The following is a 19,975-nucleotide window of genomic DNA, read 5'->3' as shown; positions in this document are numbered from 1 at the left end:
ACGGGTATAGGGTGGATACGTGGGTTTGAGTAGGGTGATCATTGCTCGGCACAACATGAAGGGCCTGTTCTGTGCTGTACTGTTCTATGTTCTATGTACTCGTACGATAGCAGTAGTTCCACAACTGACGACGGGAGGGCCAGGTTACTCTTGGTCGTGAAGCAATCCCACTGCTTCGAAAATCAACCTTGGATCACTTGGAAAACCCCTTGAGGCCCAAGAGAGTAAATTCAAACCAAAGTCTAATTCGACAACAAAAGCAAGGGCCACGGCACGGCTCACAGACCCAACCGGGACTCCCAGTCGCGCCGGGTGCGAGCCGGCTTTTATGAGGAGATTTTTTTTACGAGCCTCAGCTGAATACCTCCGCCCACGAGCGGTGGAGCCCGCGTTCCACAAGTCCCACGGGGAGATCAATTGGTGAATCTGTGGAACTCTGCCGCAGGAGGCTGTGGAGGCCAAATCACTGAGCGTCTTTTAAGACAGAGATAGATAGGTTCTTGATCAATAAGGGGATGAGGGGTTATGGGGAGAAGGCAGGAGAATGAGGATGAGAAAAATATCGGCCAGGATTGAATGGCGGAGCAGACTCGATGGGCCGAGTGGCCTAATTCTGCTCTTACGTCTTATGGTCCTCATGGGTCTTGTGATTGTTATTGCAATTAACACAGCTGCTAACTAGCTTTCATTGAGCTGACTTTCTTTCTCTCTCATCCTTTCCTTGTTCCTCTTGATAACAATAGGTCGAAAATCTGAAATGTTAAATCACCAATTCTGCCTGACCTGCGGGCAGTTCCAGCACTTTTTTTATTCTTTTCTTTCAGTGTGTGAGCTTCTTAGCAGGCATTCTTCTCTCACAGATTCACCACTATGCCATTAGTGAGATTTTCTGCATTGGTCCTTTGAGTTCTCTTGGGATTTATAGAATTTACAGTGCAGAAAGAGGCCATTCGACCCATCGAATGTGCACCGGCCCTTGGAAAGAGCACCCTACTTAAACCCAGGGCTCCACCCTCTCCCCGTAACCCAGTAACCCCACCTAATCTTTTGGACACTAAGGGGCAATTTATCCTGGCCAATCCCACCTAACCCGCACATCTTTGAACTGTGGGAGGAAACCGGAGCACCCGCAGGAAACCCACGCAGACACGGGGAGAACGTGCAAAATCCACACAGTCACCCGAGGCCGGAATTGAACCCGGGTCCCTGGAACTGTGAGGCAGCAGTGCTAATCACCATGCCGCCCCCTGGATTTAACAAATTTATTGCTGAAAGGAATTTGTGAAGCTGTATTCATTTGCTCCACAGAATTCTGCAGGTGGGCGAGATAATTTTGCACTAGGGAATCTTTTGCACGGTTGACCTTTTACAATACTTTTAACAACATTTTGTAAAATCAGAAAATGCCGTGCAAAAATTTGCGTTGCTTCACGGCCAGCCATTTGCTGGGTTCTGTTCTGAATAGAGCACAAAGGAACATCTGTGAAACATAACCTGAGATTTTCATGATACCTTCCTTTGATTTCTTCAATCCAGTTCAAATGGTAACAATATAGCATGAAGATTTCAGTGCTGGGGTTCACCAATTATGTCTAAGGTTAGAAATTACGGTCAGTACTGTTCTCGTATGTACTCAGGCCAAATTCCTCTACACCATTTTTCATAGAATTTACAGTGCAGAAGGAGGCCATTCGACCCATCGAGTCTACACTGGCTCTTGGAAAGAGCACCCTACCCAAGCCCATACCTCCACCCTATCCCCATAACCCAGAAACCCCACCCAACACTAAGAGCAATTTTGGACACTAAGGGGCAATTTGGACCCTGAGGGCAATTTATCATGGCCAATCCACCTAACCTGCACATCTTTGGACTGAGGGAGGAAGCCGGAGGAAACCCACGCAACACAGGGAGAACGTGCAGACTCCACACAGACAGTGACCCAGCGGGGAATCGAACCTGGGACCCTGGCGCTGTGAAGCATTTGTGCTATCCACAATGCTACCGTGCTGCCCACATGCTGCCATTTTAACGCGAGTTAACATCTTTCCGAAATTTGGAATTATGGTACAAGTGAATTTATGCGTCCATACAATAAACAACATTGATGGTAACCTACCTGTATGAAATACATATGAGTGAACCCAACAATCCTGGCATTTTATAGTGGACTGTATAATGAAAGGTGTTCCTTGTTTACTCTGTAACATAATCTGCGTGAATAGTCGTTTGGTCGGAGTATTGCTGAAAATGAACATTTTGTTGAAGCTTTTTGTCTTGCACTGATCAGGATAATCGCAAGAACGTCAATGTCAGGGCATTGCCACGGAGAATGCACCAGTTGATGGTGACTAATAGTTAATTGCCAAGCATTATTTGAAATTTAAACCTGGCAGCTATGAGTGGTCAAGACATTGTCCTGTGGAATGAACCAGTGAATGGGTATCGCTTATTTTGTTTAGTTGAAACTGGCCCAATGTGCGTCCATATTCTTTCTATCTGCAAAGAAAGGGCCCTGTATATTAATATATGTACTTTCCAGTACATGCAATGCGACATAATAGTCTGTTGTAAAAATTTGGAAAGTATTTGCAAGATTTTCATAGCAGCTTTTAGATTGACTTTTAACTGCAGGCATCTGCACTGCAAGAGTTCATGGTGCAGGTTGCATATGAGCACCATCTGCTGGTTCCAATTAGAAGGGCTCCTGTACATTGATAATTCAAACTCCTGAAGACTGCAGTGTTGTGTTGGAACATAGAAACACAGGAGTGGACCATTCAGCTTCTTCCCATTCAGTTGAGTCCTGGCTTATTTATACCTTAACTCCATTTTCCCACCTTTGGTTCAAATTTCCTTACCGAAGGAACCTATACTTGCCTTAGAGAAGCTGCAAAGAAAAATAAGGAGAGATCGAGGACAATGGGGCTATATTCCTTTGGCGTTCAGAAGGAAGAAACATATTGAAGCCTATTGAGTTCTTAAATGAATTGACAGGGTAGATGTTGAGAAGCTGTTTCTCCTCGATGGAGACTAGAACTAGGGACCATAGTCTGAGGATAAGACTGAGGATTGAGATGAGGAGAAATTTCTTCACTCAGAAGGTTGTAAATCTTTGGAATTCTCCACCCCAGAGATTCGTGGAATCTCCGGCATTGAATCTATTCAAGACTGAGATCGGTAGAGATTTTGGGAACAAAACAATATGAGTATAGGGCAGAAAAATAGAGTTGATTATAGAAGTTTAACCATGATCTTAATGACATACATGCCTCGTGGTTTATTCCTGCTCCTATTTTTGATGTTGTTAGACTCTGGATCCTATAATGGCGAGATTCATGTCAGCTTGGCTTGGGTCAAAGGTTGCAGTGGGGAAGGTTGATTGCGATTGGCGAAGATTGTGTCAGCTCCAGTCAGGGACTTCCTGCTCCATAGGTCAGGTGGGGTCAGCTAGTTTCGTGTCAGCTCGGATCAGGGTCCTGTCGCGCTAAAGCTCGATCAGTTTCAGAAAAAGTGCGGTTTTTGGAAGTTTTCAGATTTACAAACAAGGGATAATCGGCCTGCAAAATAATAATGGAGAAAATCAGATTGAGCCCCATAGATCTTCAATTGAATTGTGAGGAGCTGGCACAGTATGGTTTTAGCATAGGGAATGATGTGCAGCAACTGAATTTCAACACAGTGGGCGCAAGGGCGGGGAGGAAGAGGATGTAGTATAGAATTAGACAGGAAGAAGTCAGGAAAACAGTATTGATTGAATAGGGAGACAAGAATGACGTGACTGATGAAGATGGGGTTGCAAAGAAGAATATCAGAATTTGTTTTCGGCCAGAAACAGGAGAAAGGCCAGATTTGTCAGATTTGTACATGGCTTAGGTTGGTTGAAGCTTTTGAAAATTGTGCAAAAGTAGCTGTATAGTTTTTACTTTAATGCTGTGACGCGATAATACTTGAAATCATATTGAAGTATATTTCTTGCATTGCATGACTTTATTACGTCTTTCAAGAATAAATGGATTTGCAAAATGACCGACATGTGCTTGCTACCAGTTTAGGAATGGAGCATGATGGGCAAGGTAACCGCTGTGCTGACGAGACGAGTATGGGCAGTATCATGGCACCTCTGGTACAGGCTGCGTTCCACCGCTATCACTGGTCTCGCTGCAGCAAACAGGAACTCAGTCGCTACATACAGTAAGGTCATTGTATTTTGGTATCGTAACTATCTGTGAAATTCTGTACTCTAGTTCCACATTTTACTCAAACACGTATTTATATTAGTGACATAATCAAAATATTAAGTTGCTGGATCACTGTTACACCTGCTGCATATTAGCTTTTTTGCAAAGTACAACGTAGAATCCCTACAGTGCGGAAGGAAGCCATTCGGCCCATTGGGTCTATACCGACCCTCCGAAAGAGCAGGCCCACTCTCCCGTCTTATCTCTGTAACCTCACCTAGCCTTTGGACACTAAGGGACAACATAACGTGGCCAGTACACCTAACATGCACATCTTTGGACTGTGGGAGGAAACCGGAGCATTCAGAGGAAACCCATGCTTAGGGAGAAAGTGCAAATTCCACATTCCACACAGTCACCCAAGGTCGGAATTGAACCTGGCGCTGTGAGGCAGCAGTGTGATCCACTGAGCCACCTTATAATTGAGTATAAGCATGTCTTAGTCTACAGGCACTTGAGAGATGGGAGGCAAGGCATGATCAGAGTTAAATCACTAGTTTCTATGTCACTCACTATTCGAGGATAAGAGAGTTGACATGGAATCATAGAAAAGCTACAGCACAGAAGGAGACCATTTGGCCAATCTTATCCATGCCAGCCCTTTGTAATCCCACCTTCCTGCACCTGGTCCCTAGCCCTACAGTTTACAGCACTTAAGGTGCAGGTCAGGTCAGGTCGAGTTTAGGGTAGAGTTTAGGGCAGCACGGTAGCACAGTGGTTGGTACCGTTGCTTCATAGCTCCAGGGTCCCAGGTTCGATTCCCGGCTTGGGCGACTGCCTGTGCGGAGTCTGCATGTTCTCCTGTGTCTGCGTGGGTTTCCTCCGGGTGCTCCGGTTTCCTCCCACAGTCCAAAGATGTGCAGGTTAGGTGGATTGGCCGTGCTAAATTGCCCTTAGTGTGCAAAATTGCCCTTAGTGTTGGGTGGGGTTACTGGGTTATGAGGATAGAGTGGACGTGTAGGCTTGGGTAGGGTGCAGACCCAATGGGCCGAATGGCCTCCTGCACTGTAAATTCTATGGTCTATGGTCTCTGCCTTCACCACCAACTCGGCCAGCGAATTCCAGACTCCCACTACCCTCTGCGTAAAAAAGTTATTTCTCATGTCCCCTTTACACCTTCTGTCACTTATCCTGAATCTATGTCCCTGGCTCTAGAATTCTCCACCAAGGGAAACAGTTTTATCCTGTCCACCTTATCTCTTCCCCTCATAATTTGATACACCTCAATCAATTCATCCCTCAGCCTTCTTTGTTCCAAGGAAAATAATCCCATCCGATCCAATCCCTCCTCGTAGCTACATTTTTCTAGCCCTGGCAAGTCTTCTGCCCTCACTCGAGAACAATAACGTCCTCCCGGCAATGTGGTGACCAGAACTGCCCACAATATTCCAGTTGTGGCCGCAACAGTGTGTGCTGAGAGCTCTATGTTTTGGCTTCCGAATGCTGGTTACGTTTTTAGTGTTTGGGAACTGACAGCAGACTCATGTAAGTACACGGAAACTAGTATTAAGAGAAGGCCATTTGGCCCTTGGAACCTATCCTGCCATTCAATATGATCCTGGCTGATCATCTACCTCCGCTCCACCTTCCTGCACTATCAACACATCCCTTATTGTCCAAAAGCCTTTTGATCTTGATCTGGAATATCCACAATGATGGAGCACCCACAAGCCCCTGGGGTAGAGAGTTCCAAAGATTCACAACCCTTTGCGCGAAGAGATATCTCCTCATCTCAGTCCTAAATTATCGACTCCTCACTCTGCAACTGTGACCCTGGGTCCTAGCGCCCCCAGCCAAGGGAGACATTTCTCAGTATCGACCCTGTCAAGCCCCTTAAGAATTTTCTATGTTTCAATGAGATCACCCCTCATTCTCCTCAACTCCAGGGAATGCAGATTTTGTCTACTCAATCTCTCCTCGTCGGACAATCAACTTAACGTAGGAACTAGAGCGGTCAATCCTTGTTGCACTCACTCCAGGGCAAATATGTCCTTCCTCGGATAATGGGCCCCTTCTAATTCCCTTACCAATTTGGGGCAGCAGGGTAGCATGGTGGTTAGCATAAATGCTTCACAGCTCCAGGGTCCCAGGTTCGATTCCCGGCTGGGTCACTGTCTGTGTGGAGTCTGCACGTCCTCCCCCTGTGTGCGTGGGTTTCCTCCGGGTGCTCCGGTTTCCTCCCACAGTCCAAAGATGTGCGGGTTAGGTGGATTGGCCATGCTAAATTGCCCGTAGTGTCCTAATAAAAGTACGGTTAAGAAGGGGGGGGGGGGGTTGTTGGGTTACGGGTATAGGGTGGATACGTGGGTTTGAGTAGGGTGATCATGGCTCGGCACAACATCGAGGACCGAAGGGCCTGTTCTGTGCTGTACTGTTCTATATTCTATATTCAATGGACGGGACCCCTATCAACCTAACAGAATCCTGGCCAATGAGAATATAATTTTGCGCAGTGCTTGAGGTGTGGCCTCACCAGAGCCCTGTAGAACATTAGTGAGATTTCTTTACTCTCCAAATCCAATCCCTTATTTTTTTAAAAAATAATTTTTATTGAAGTTTTCACAAATTGTCAACAATAAAAATAACACAAAGAAATAAGAACAAACTCCCCCCCCCCCCCCCCCCCCCATATACACAAAGAATAAATTAACAAAGATAAACAATATAAACGCAAATATACACACACAATCAAAAAAAAACAAACAAACCCTTATGAAACCTCACCCACCCCAAACTTCTCCACCCCCGGGTTGCTGCTGTTGCTGACCATCGCCTACCGCTCCCCCAGAAAGTCTAGGAACGGTTGCCATCGCCTTGTACCGATCCCCTTGAGGCAAACTTGACCCTCTCCAATTTAATAAATCCTGCCATGTCGTTAATCCAGGACTCCACGCCTGGGAGTCTCGCATCTTTCCACTGAAGAAGAATCCTGCGCCGGGCTACCAGGGACGCAAAGGCCAGAATACCGGCCTCTTTCGCCTCCTGCACTCCCGGCTCCTCTGCCACCCCAAATATTGCGAACCCCCAGCCCGGCTCAACCCCGGATCCAACCATCCTTGAGATTGTCTCTGCTACGCCCCCCCCCCCAGAAAACCTCCAGCACTGGGCACGCCCAGAACATGTGGGTATGGTTTGCTGGGCTCCCTGAGCATCTAACACATCTGTCCCCTCTCACAAAGAACCGGCTCAACCTTGCCCCGGTCATGTGCGCCCTCAAATCCAATCCCTTAGGTTGCAAAAGTCAACATACATTTGCCTTCTGAATTACTGACTGTACTTGCAAGCTAATCTTGTATGATTCTTGTACAAAGGCACCCAGGTCCTTCTGAATGCAACCATTTCCCAATCTTCCGGCATTCAAAAAAAAATATTCTGTTTGTTTTTATTTTTCCGACCAGAGCGGATAAGTTCATAGATTGCCACGTTGTATTCCATTACATATTCTGGCCTACTCATCCAATCTGTCCTTATCCCTTTGTCGCTCCTTTGAATGCTTTTCACTGTTTACTTTCGCACCTTTGAACAGTTGGTAAACTTGCATCCTTTACATTTGGTCATGTCGTTTATATAGAATGTAAAAAAGCCCAAGTGCTGATCCTTGCGCTGCTCCTGTAGGTACAGCCCGCCAACCTGAAAATGTACTGTTTACTCCTAAAGTCCATTTCCTGTGGTGGTTGAAGCAATGACAAAGTCGCCCATGTAAGAATTTCACTGAAGAAGTTAAACAAGGAAGTTGGTGGAAATTTCTTTCTGTAGGATGTTTGTAAGAGCATTGTAATGACTTAAGCCAGACCTTTGAGATTGGCCAATTAGAATATGAGTTCCCTGATTAGTGGCCCAATCAAGGAACCCCTTTCTCTGTAGAGAACAGTGAGTGTCAGATCCTCTGCACTTGCAGTGTAGACAGCGAGCTGCATGCACTCCCGATATAGACAGTGAGCTGAGTGCACTCCCGGTGTAGACAGCGAGCTGAGTGCACTCCCGGTGTAGACAGCGAGCTGAATGTACTCCCGGTGTAGACAGCGAGCTGCATGCACTCCCGATATAGACAGTGAGCTGAGTGCACTCCCGGTGTAGACAGCGAGCTGAATGCACTCCCGGTGTAGACAGCGAGCTGAATGCACTCCCGGTGTAGACAGCGAGCTGAGTGCGCTCCCGGTGTAGACAGCAAGCTGAGTGCACTCCCGGTGTAGACAGTAAGCTGAATGCACTCCCGGTGTAGACAGCGAGCTGAGTGCGCTCCCGGTGTAGACAGCAAGCTGAGTGCACTCCCGGTGTAGACAGCGAGCTGAGTGCGCTCCCGGTGTAGACAGCGAGCTGAATGCACTCCCGGTTTAGACAGCGAGCTGAATGCACTCCCGATATAGACAGTGAGCTGAGTGCACTCCCGGTGTAGACAGCGAGCTGAGTGCACTCCCGGTGTAGACAGCGAGCTGAATGCACTTCCAGTGTAGACAGCGAGCTGAATGTACTCCCGGTGTAGACAGCCAGCTGAATGCACTCCCGATATAGACAGTGAGCTGAGTGCACTCCCGGTGTAGACAGCAAGCTGAGTACGGTCCCGGTGTAGACAGCAAGCTGAGTGTGCTCCCGGTGTAGACAGCGAGCTGCATACACTCCCAGTGTAGACAGTGAGCTGCATGCACTCCCGGTGTAGACAGTGAGCTGAATGCACTCCCGGTGTTGACAGCGAGCTGAATGTACTCCCGGTGTAGACAGCGAGCTGAATGCACTCCCGGTGTAGACAGCGAGCTGAGTGCACTCCCAGTGTAGACAGCGAGCTGAATGCACTCCCGGTGTAGACAGCGAGATGAATGCACTCCCTGTGTAGACAGCGAGCTGAATGCACTCCCGGTGTAGACAGTGAGCTGAATGCACTCCCGGTGTAGACAGCGAGCTGAATGCACTCCCGGTGTAGACAGCGAGCTGAATGCACTCCCGGTGTAGACAGTGAGCTGAATGCACTCCCGGTGTAGACAGCGAGCTGAATGCACTCCCGGTGTAGACAGCGATCTGAATGCACTCCCGGTTTAGACAGCGAGCTGAATGCACTCCCGGTCTAGACAGCGAGCTGAATGCACTCCCGGTGTAGACAGGGAGCTGAATGCACTCCCGGTGTAGACGGCGAGCTGACTGCATTCCCGGTGTAGACAGGGAGCTGAATGCACTCCCGGTGTAGACAGCGAGCTGAATGCACTCCCGGTGTAGACAGCGAGCTGAATGTAGCTGGTTGTTCGGCTGTTGCTTTTGTAAATAAAATAAATTCTGGTAAAGGCCTTCTGCCTCTGTGAACTTATTACAAGCATGGATTACTTTGCCCCCGGAGTGATTATTACAAGCATGGATTACTTTGCCCCCGGAGTGATTATTACAAGCATGGATTACTTTGCCCCCGGAGTGATTATTACAAACATGGATTACTTTGCCCCCGGAGTGATTATTACAAGCATGGATTACTTTGCCCCCGGAGTGATTATTACAAGCATGGATTACTTTGCCCCCGGAGTGATTATTACAAGCATGGATTACTTTGCCCCCGGAGTGATTATTACAAGCATGGATTACTTTGCCCCCGGAGTGATTATTACAAACCTGGATTACTTTGCCCCCGGAGTGATTATTACAAGCATGGATTACTTTGCCCCCGGAGTGATTATTACAAACATGGATTACTTTGCCCCCGGAGTGATTGTGGCAGAGACCATATTTCAGCAGATAGATATTTAAAACGGGAATATAAGGGCATTGGGATTAGTTTTGGATTGCTCTAGTAAAGGATTAGCCAGGATGGAATAGGTCGAATTGCCTTGGCTGTTTTGCTGTCCGTCCTGTGGTTAACTGTGGTGCTCTAAGTAAGGTGGTGGTGGTGGGCAGACAGGAGGATCGCCAACAGTGCTTGAAGCCAGCAAAGAAAACCAGATCCCTCCTGGGTGGATCAGGAGCCCTGTGAAGTGCAGCATTAGAGGGGGTTGAGCAACCAGGGATTTTGTCTGCCTCACCACCTCCCAACAGTTTAGCAGCTGAGAGTCAACGGCCTCAAAGAGAACGTTGGGTCAAGTGAGTCAAGAGGCAGGTATTGAATCTACAACACCTGCCATTCCAGTATGCTGGGCCAATCTTCCACAACATTTAGATCGTTTGGGAACTTGGGCGGAGGGATGGCAGACGGAGTTTAATTCGGACAAATGTGAGGTAATGTATTTTGGAAGGTCTAATGCAGATAGGGAATATACAGTGAATGGTAGAACCCTTAAGAGTATTGAGAGTCAGAGAGATCTTGGTGTACAATCCACAGGTCACTGAAAGGGGCAACACAGGTGGAGAAGGTAGTCAAGAAGGCATACGGCATGCTTGCCTTCATTGGCCGGGGCATTGAGTATAAACATTGGCAAGTCATGTTGCAGCTGTATAGAACCTTAGTTAGGCCACACTTGGAGTATAGTGTTCAATTCTGGTCGCCACACTACCAGAAGGATGTGGAGGCTTTAGAGAGGGTGCAGAGGAGATTTACCAGGATGTTGCCTGGTATGGAGGGCATTAGCTATGAGGAGCGGTTGAATAAACTCGGTTTGTTCTCACTGGAATGACGGCGGTTGAGGGGCGACCTGATAGAGGTCTACAAAATTATGAGGGGCATAGACAGAGTGGATAGTCAGAGGCTTTTCCCCAGGGTAGAGGGGTCAATTACTATGGGGCATAGGTTTAAAGTGTGAGGGGCAAAGTTTAGAGGAGATGTACGAGGCATGTTTTTTACACAGAGGGTAGTGGGTGCGTGGAACTCGCTGCCGGAGGAGGTGGTGGAAGCAGGGACGTTAGTGACATTTAAGTGGCATCTTGCCAAATACATGAATAGGATGGGAATAGAGGGATACGGACCCCGGAAGTGTAGAAGATTGTAGTTCAGACGGGCAGCATGGTCGGCACGGGCTTGGAGGGCCGAAGGGCCTGTTCCTGTGCTGTACTTTTCTTTGTTCTTTGTTCTAACAAATAGACCATTTCCTTTGACACGAGGCATAATTCATTATTTAAAACCAAATGAAATCTGATGTGACTGAAAACGTTGTGCGCCTAATTTCTCTCTCTCATGATTTGTCCCAGTTCCTATGACTGCCTGCTGGATGACCCATTTGAGCACAAGTGGCCAAAGTTGCCAGAGTTTCCCGGAATTGACTATTCCATGGATGAGCAGTGCCGGTTTGATTTTGGAGTCGGTTATAAAATGTGTACAGCTGTAAGTTTTGCTTCATCTCATGGCCTCGTTGTATATCTCCTTGCGTTTTTATTTATAATTACATTTGAAACTTCTGATAAAAAGAAATGAAGCAGTTTTTGGCAATCTCTTCCACCAAGAAAGTTGCTATCTCGTTCCGATTGTGTTTTGTATGTCGCTGATGCTGATACATCTGGTTTGTAAGCCCTGGAATGTCTTATAAACCAGTTGTGTCCAATTTGTGGGCCCCTCACAGGGTGGCTGACGCAGAGGCTCGAGAAAAAGTTTGGAGCATGGCCACTAGATCGGAGCCTATCTTGAAAAGCCTGAATTGTCACTGTAACATCACAAAATTAGTCTTTCTACCGTTTTTGTTTTCAAAACCGCGTCGACTTCAGGGAGATCTGCCTTGTCTTTGCGGGCAGACAATTTGAATTAGTTAGTTAGAACTGGGAACATGCATATAAGTTATGTAAGTAAGGAACTACGGTGGATGCTGTCATGATATGCAGATAATGCTACACAGACAGGCAGCTAATGGACACGGAGAACAGTACATGACCAATGAGCAGGCAGGACACTCAGGGGTGGTATCTCACTATGAAAGGCACGAGGGACTCACACTCTGCCTCTTTCCACTGATGAACATCTACAGAGTGAGTCAGGGTGTATGTACAGTATCACACCTCCAGCACGTGGCTAAGAGCTAGTCTATTTCAGTCAGACAGAGTAACCCCACTCCTGGTACCATGATGTGTTATGTACTCTGGCATAACACAGGCTGCAACTGGATGCAGCTTTAACCAAAAGACAGTCCAGACTTTCAAGTTAGTTAAATCTGATTTATTGACCCAGTAGCACAGTTAGCACAGTTCTCTATGAGTTCGACTCTCATAGAACATAACAGCACAGTACAGGCCCTTCGGTCCTCGATGTTGCGCCGTCCTGTGAAACTCCTCTAAAGTCCCTCTACACTATTCCCTTATCGTCCATTTGCCTATCCAATGACCATTTGAATGAGTTTAGTGTTGGCGAGTCCACTACTGTTGCAGGCAGGGCATTGCACGCCCGTACTACTCTCTGAGTAAAGAACCTACCTCTGACATCTATCCTATATCTATCTCCCCTCAATTTAAAGCTATGTCCCCTCGTGCTGGACATAACCATCCGAGAAAAAAGGCTCTCACTGTCCACCCTATCTAATCCTCTGATCATCTTGTATGCCTCTATTAAGTCACCTCTTAACCTTCTTCTCTCTAACGAAAACAGCCTCAAGTCCCTCAGCCTTTCCTCATGAGATCTTCCCTCCATACCAGGCAACATCCTGGTAAATCTCCTCTGTACCCTTTCCAATGCTGCCACATCCTTCCTATAATGCGGCGACCAGAACTGCACACAATACTCCAAATGCGGCCGCACCAGAGTTTTGTTCTCTGCTAACCTAAGTGTGGTTTCTCTGACTGAACCAGACTAGCTCTTAGCCACGTGCTGGAGGTGCGATACTGTACATACATCCTGACTCACTCTGTAGATGTTCATCAGTGGAAAGAGGCGGTGTGTGAGTCCCTTGTGCCTTTTATAGTGAGATACCACCCCTGAGTGTCCTGCCTGCTCATTGGTCATGTCCTGTTCTCTGTGTCCATTAGCTGCCTGTCTGTAGATCATTATCTGCATGTCTGCATATCATGATAGATGCCAGGGGTTTTCATTGTCCTCAGGAGCAGTTGTACAGTGGGTGCCGGACAGGCGCCGGAATGTGGCGACTAGGGGCTTTTCACAGTAACTTCATTGAAGCCTACTCGTGGCAATAAGCGATTTTCACTGCAAGTTTTCAAAAGGAAGCTGAATGAATTCCTGACTGGGGCTAATCAGAATGTGTACAAAAGGGAAGGTGGGATATTGGATGATCTGCCTCCTGCCACTTGTTTGGATTGCCTTTGGCAGAGCAGAAAAGCATTTCCCCAAATCTCAGCACCTCCCCTCCCCCTCAAATTGCAGTCTTGCGTTTCCTGAGTGTTTTTATTTTGCCTCTCCCAGGAGGTAGCATAAATGAGGAGTGAAACCATTGTGGCTTAAGATACGTAGTTACAACATGGCTGTCTGAGACTGACTTGATGGACCTGTTGGGCTTTACCTGCCATTGTTTTCGTACCTTTGTCTGCGCAATTGATTCTCTCAATCCAGGATAGCTGTCCAACACAGGCTCTCAGGGGCCGGTTTAGCTCACTGGGCTAAATCGCTGGCTTTTAAAGCAGACCAGGGCAGGTCAGCAGCACGGTTCGATTCCCATACCAGCCTCCCCGGACAGGCGCCGGAATGTGGCGACTAGGGGCTTTTCACAGTAACTTCATTGAAGCCTGCCCGTGACAATAAGCCATTTTCATTTCACTGTCTGTCTAAAACTGTTTCTTCCGTTTGCAGTTCCGAACCTTTGACCCCTGCAAGCAGTTGTGGTGTAGCCACCCGGATAACCCCTACTTCTGCAAGACCAAAAAGGGCCCACCACTCGATGGAACAGAGTGCACGCCAGGAAAGGTAAAAGAGCAAACTACATATTAGAAAGAGACGGCGTTACTTTGGGTATTACTTTGTTGCGAGCACCATCGTGAAGTGTAATTGTGACCCACTGTTAATCAGTCGAGCTTTATGTCGGCCTTCCAGTAACTGAGGCCCCCATGATCACGAATCGGCGTTTGCAGCACAAAATAAGGGTGATGAGCATTAGGTCAGAAGCACGTCGAAAACAAAAACTGGGGAGCAAAAGCAACATTTCTGAGCACATCTGAAATGAGAAACCAACATCAGATCAAGAAAACTGCTTGCCCACCCCTTTCACTTCTGACAGATAGCCGGAATCTATTGACACCGGGTGGACACGCTTGGAGATAAACCCTGTGCATGAGCAAAGACAGATTTAAGGCAGGAAATGGGCGTGGTTCAGGTAACCTTGGGGCATTGCACCAAAGGTAACTGCAAGTGAATTTCTTCAGCGAATGTGGGTCAGCAGTGGGTTTCACCCACCCCCTTGGAAGCCTTCCGTCACAAGAGGAGCTGGGTCGGAGAATCACCGGGGGCCGGCGTCAATCTCCCGCCCCCGCCATCTCCCGACGTCTCCGGCACCAGAGATTCGGCGGGGGCGGGAATCGTGCCGCACCTGTCGGCGGGCCCCTCCCCCCGGCGATTCTCCGGCCCGCGATGGGCCGAAGTCCCGCCGCTGTCGTGCCGGTCCCGCCGGTGGGAATCAAACCACCTACCTTATCAGCGGGACCAGGCGGCGCGGGTGGGCTCCGGGGCCCTGGGGGGGGGGGGGGGGGGGGGGGGGCGATCTGGCCCCGAGGGGTGCCCCCACGGTGGCCTGGCCCATGATTGGGGCCCACCGATCGGCGGGCGGGCCTGTGCCATGGGGGCACTCTTTTTCTTCCGCCTTCACCATGGTCTTCACCATCACCTCTCATCACCGTCAGCAGCTGCTGACGATCTGGCGCATGCGCGGACTTATGCCGGCCGACGAAGTCCTTTCAGCCCCGGCTGGCGTGGCGCCAAAGGCCGTTAATGCCAGCCGGCAGAGTGGGAACCACTCCGGCGCGGGCCTAGCCCCTCAATGTGAATTCCGCACCTTTGGGGCGGCCCGACGCCAGAGTGGTTCACGCCACTCCAACATGCCGGGACCCCCCACCCCACCGGGTAGGGGAGAATCCCGGCCCTGATTCTGGCTCTGTGTTAATCTGTTGGTCCGATTACTTTAGAAGCGTTAGACCTGTGGGATTGTCTCTCTTGCTTTGCATTTAATACTTATGTGTGAGAGTAAAGCTGGGTGTGGGCTTATTGAGTCGATGGGTGATCTACAACCGGCTCAATAGACAAACCAATGTATCAAAATGCTGTCTGTGACTCATCTTCATATTGACTGCATTTCACTATTTTCCTGCAATCTTTACTTCCATCGTCTTGCAATCTTGTCCGATTTGGTTCGTCCCTCTGCACATTAACTGTTACTAATTGTTGTGAAATAGCTAGTGAAGATAGTGAAGATACCATAATGGAACAACTTTTACGCCGTGTAATCCGTAACAAACTGTTCAAGTACTCCTGCAAAGATTGACATTTTCTGGAATTCCCAAAGTTTTTGACTTCCGATCCAAGGCTGTTTTGTGTAGATCTAAGGAGCTTTTCATTCGCCAGTTAGCCTTCCGTTGCAGAGAGAGGTCTGTATGATGTGTCTCAGACATGAAGCCCAGCCCCTCCAAATTTTGGCCTGGATTGTTTTCCCCCCACGATGGGATTTAATGGATGGGAAGATGTTGAGGCTGTAAACAGGCAGTGCTGTTCCCTACTCCTAAATTTCCAATATACACTCCTCTCAAATGAATATTTGAGTATATTTCCAATATACACTCCTCTCAGGGGCTGGTTTAGCTCACTGAGCTAAATCGCTAGCTTTTAAAGCAGACCAAGCAGGCCAGCAGCACGGTTCGATTCCCGTACCAGCCTCCCCGGACAGGCGCCGCAATGTGGCGACTAGGGACTTTTCACAGTAACTTCATTGAAGCCTACTCGTGACAATAAGCGATTTTCAGTTCATTTTTTCATTTCATTGAAGCGGGAATAAATCTGCCGTGTTACCCAATATCACCCCCAACCCTGACGTTGGTTTAATTCCTTCTCTTTTCCAGTGGTGTTTCAAGGGCCACTGCATTTGGAAAACTTCTGATCAGTCATACAATCGGGATGGAAGCTGGAGTTCCTGGACAAAGTTTGGATCGTGCTCAAGGACCTGTGGTGGTGGAGTGCGCTTCCGTAGCCGCCAGTGCAGCAACCCCCCGTAAGTTTCTATTAGTTGGCACATGATGGTATCGGAAGAACATTGCTCTTCCGTAGCTACTGGCTTAACACGGGCAGCTGTCCAGGGGATGGTATAGCTGGTGGTCTCGATTTATATTACTGACTCCGCTTGCTGCCTGCTCAGGAAAACTGAGCTTGTGCGTATGGCCGCTTGTTGGTAACGTGCTCGATTAGCTCAGTTGGTTGGGCGGCTGGTTTGGGGTGCGGAGCAACACCAACAGCGGGTTCAATTCCCATACCGGCTGGGGTTAGCCAAGAAGGCCCCATCTTCTCAACCTCGCTTGAGGTGTGGTGACCCTTGGGTTAAATAACCCCCAGTCAGCTCTCCCCCCTCAAAGGGGAAAGCAGCCTATGGTTGTCTGGGATTATGGCAACTTTCAATTTTCTTTTTTTTTAGTATTATCAACAAGCTGTCATGTCAAATGCAGTGCAGGATCTCTTGTATAAGATTTCTATTCTGAGGTAATTTACACCCCCTCTGGTTAAGTTCCATTGTTATCTGAAGGCTGGGACTTGATATGAAACAAAAGCTGTTTCATAATGAGCCATAGATCCGAGCTTTCCAATTGCGTGCTCACCAGCCTGTGACTTCCCCGTTCTGTTTTAATGAACAGGAAGATCTTGGCTGAACACGGTACATATCCAAATTGTCAATCAATGAAAGCTGATTACCTGACCTATTCTTTAAAGCCAGAATCATGTAAAAAGGAAAAGCATCAGGTAGTTATTATATCGACTGTAATACATGGTTATGTTTGATACTACATGAAGCAATGGACATGACTATTTCTGGCATTCAGGCTCCATTCGTTTACAATGAATTAATGCCTTTTGTGATGGGAAACGCCTCAGAATCACAGAATTGTTATGATGCAGAAAGAGGCCATTTGGTCAATTGTGTCTGCACCGGCTGTCGAAATGAGCACCGTGACTCAGTGTCATTCCCCTGCCTTTTCCCCGTACCCCTGCACATTGTTTCTATTCAAATAATCACTTAATTCCCCCCTGATTCGTATCCCACTGTTCACATGTACCTAATGCCACCTTGATCACCTCGATTGAACCTGCCTCCTCCACACTTCCAGGCAGCGCATTCGAGACTTGAGCCACTTGTATGAAAACATTTGCTTCTTTTGCAAATCCTTTTACACCTGTGCCCTCACGTTCTTGATCCTTTTATGAGTTGGAACAGTTTCTCTCTGTCCAGCCCCCTCATGATTTTGAGCATCTCCATCAAATCTCCTCTTAGCCTTCTCTCTGCGGAGAACTGTCCCAACCTCTCCAATCTATCCTCACAGATGAAGTTTTTCACCCCTGGAACCATTCTTGTGAACCTCGTCTGCACTCGCTCCAATACGTTCACCTCCTTCCCATAATGTGGTGCCCAGAACTGTACACACTACTCCAGCTGAAGTCCAACCATAGATTGGGCATAACCTCCTTGCTCTTGTACTGTATCAAAGCCCAACATACAACATGTTTTATTAACTGCTCTCTCTACCTGCCCTGCCACCTTCAATGATCTATGCACATATACACCCAGGTTCCTCTGCTCCTGAACGTCCTTTAAGAATTCCCCCCCCCCCTATTTTGTGTTGCCTCTCCATGTTCTTCCTCCCAAAATGCTGACATTTCTCCGCATTGAATTTCGTCTGCCACCAATCTGCCCACCCCTCCAACTTGCCGATGTCCTTTTGAAGTCCCTATTAATAAAGGTTTGCAATTATAGTGGATAATTGTTTGTTTTTTTACAGAATTGTTTCAATTCCTTCATTTGCAGTTTAAATGTATCTTGCGCAGCAAGATCCCACAGAAACAGCGCTAAGGTGCCCAGTCTGCTTATGGTGACAATGATAAAGGCAGAAATGGTGGTTGGGCGATCTCCCTGCTCTTTAAATATCGGATCGTGACATCCATCTGCATACCTTGGCTTTATGCTGGGATAAAGGAATGCGCCTCTCTCATTGCAGCACTTCAGAAAACTGTCAGGCTAGGTTAGCTAGCACAGCAGCTTCACAGCTCCAGGGTCCCAGGTTCGATTCCCGGCTTGGGTCAGTGTCTGTGCGGAGTCTGCACGTTCTCCCCGTGTCTGCGCGGGTTTCCACCGGGTGCTCCGGTTTCCTCCCACAAGTCCCGAAAGACGTGCTTGTTAGGTGATTTGGACATTCTGAATTCTCCCTCTGTGTACCCGAACAGGGGCCGGAGTGTGGGGACTAGGGGCTTTTCACAGTAACTTCATTGCAGTGTTAATGTAAGCCTACTTGTGACAATAATAAAAGATTATTATTATTACGCCCATGTCCTGCAGAAGTACATAGAACATAGAAAAATACGGCACAGACAGGCCCTTCGGCCCACGATGTTGTGCCAAACCTTTGTCCTAGATTAATCATGGATCATAGAATTTGCAGTGCAGAAGGAGGCCATTCGGCCCATCGAGTCTGCACCGGCAGTTGAGTGATTTAACTTTCAACCTTCTGACTTGAAGGAAAGAATGGTATGAACAGAAGCAATTTGATTGGAAGTGAATGCTGGCAAGCAATAATGTTAGGATCTATCAGAAAATACATAAATCAGAAGAACATTTTTACACTATGCTTACATCTAGTACAATATTAAAGATTCCATTAGCCTTAATTCTGCCTTAACTTAGCAAAGTATGTTTTGTATTCTTGCCCCGGGTGTATAAAGAGCTAATATTTATTGCCTAACTGAAAGGGAAAGACGATAAAATGGAACCATAGCCAGAATGACCAGCCAGTTCTCCAACTAAACACAGCCAACCTCCACGCTGACTATCTCCTCAATACACTGCCGTTTAAGCACGGGCAGCCTCACTAACACATTTAATGTATATATGTAAAATGCCTGGATATTAAGATAGTTTAACATCCATGAAACTTGAAGCATGGGCGGGATTCTCCGACCCCCCCCCCCCCCCCCCCGCCAGATCTGAGAATCGGCCGGGGCCGGCGTCAATCCCGCCCCCGGCGTGTCCCGAATTCTCCGCCCCCCCCGAGATTCGGCGGGGGCGGGAATCACGCTGCGCCGGTCGGCGGGCCCCCCACGGCGATTCTCCGGCCCACGATGGGCCGAGGTCCCGCCGCTGACTAGCCTCTCCTGCCGGCGTGGATTAAACCACCTCTTACGGCGGGATTGGCGGAGCGGGCAGGCGCTGGGGTCCTGGGTGGGGGGGGGGGGGGGCGATCTGACCCTGGGGGGTGCCCCACGGTGACCTGGCCCGCGATCGGGACCCACCGATCGGCAGGCGGGCCTGTGCGGTGGGGACACTCTTTTTCTTCCGCCTTCGCCATGGTCTTCGCGGAAGAGACCCCCTCCCCTGCGCATGCGCCGGTATGACGTCAGCAGCCGCTGATGCTGCGGCGCATGCGCGGACTTAATGCCGGCTGGCGAAGTCCTTTCGGCCCCGGCTGGCGTGGCACCAAAGGCCGTTCACGCCAGCCGGTGGAGTGGAAACCACTCCGGCGCGGGCCTAGCCCCTCAATGTGAGGGCTTGGCCCCTAAAGGTGCGGAGAATTCCGCCCCTTTGGGGCGGTCCAACGCTGGAGTCGTTCACGCCACTCCAACACGCCGGGACCTCCCGCCCCACCGGGTAGGGGAAAATCCCGGCCCTTGTCTCGATTGTTACCCCATGTCACAATAAATGGTGTGGAAACTAAGA

General features: G+C 48.5%; 1 protein-coding gene across 4 annotated transcripts in view; it reads left to right on the top strand.

Annotated features, from left to right (window-relative positions):
• Window positions 1-19,975, top strand: part of LOC119956043 (A disintegrin and metalloproteinase with thrombospondin motifs 14-like) — a 180,686-nt gene that overhangs the window by 123,813 nt on the left and 36,898 nt on the right. For all 4 annotated transcript variants that reach the window (XM_038782814.1, XM_038782813.1, XM_038782812.1 and 1 more), the window contains 4 exons: window positions 4,051-4,194; window positions 11,340-11,472; window positions 13,873-13,986; window positions 16,125-16,273. In XM_038782814.1, coding sequence (XP_038638742.1) covers window positions 4,051-4,194; window positions 11,340-11,472; window positions 13,873-13,986; window positions 16,125-16,273 — 540 coding nt within the window. The remainder of the gene's footprint in view (window positions 1-4,050; window positions 4,195-11,339; window positions 11,473-13,872; window positions 13,987-16,124; window positions 16,274-19,975) is intronic.

The sequence above is a fragment of the Scyliorhinus canicula genome, chromosome 22 (assembly GCF_902713615.1).
Source record: "Scyliorhinus canicula chromosome 22, sScyCan1.1, whole genome shotgun sequence".
Taxonomy (NCBI): Eukaryota; Metazoa; Chordata; class Chondrichthyes; order Carcharhiniformes; family Scyliorhinidae; genus Scyliorhinus; species Scyliorhinus canicula.
Note: the sequence above shows the minus strand (reverse complement) of the source record. Positions and strands in the feature narration are given on the sequence as shown.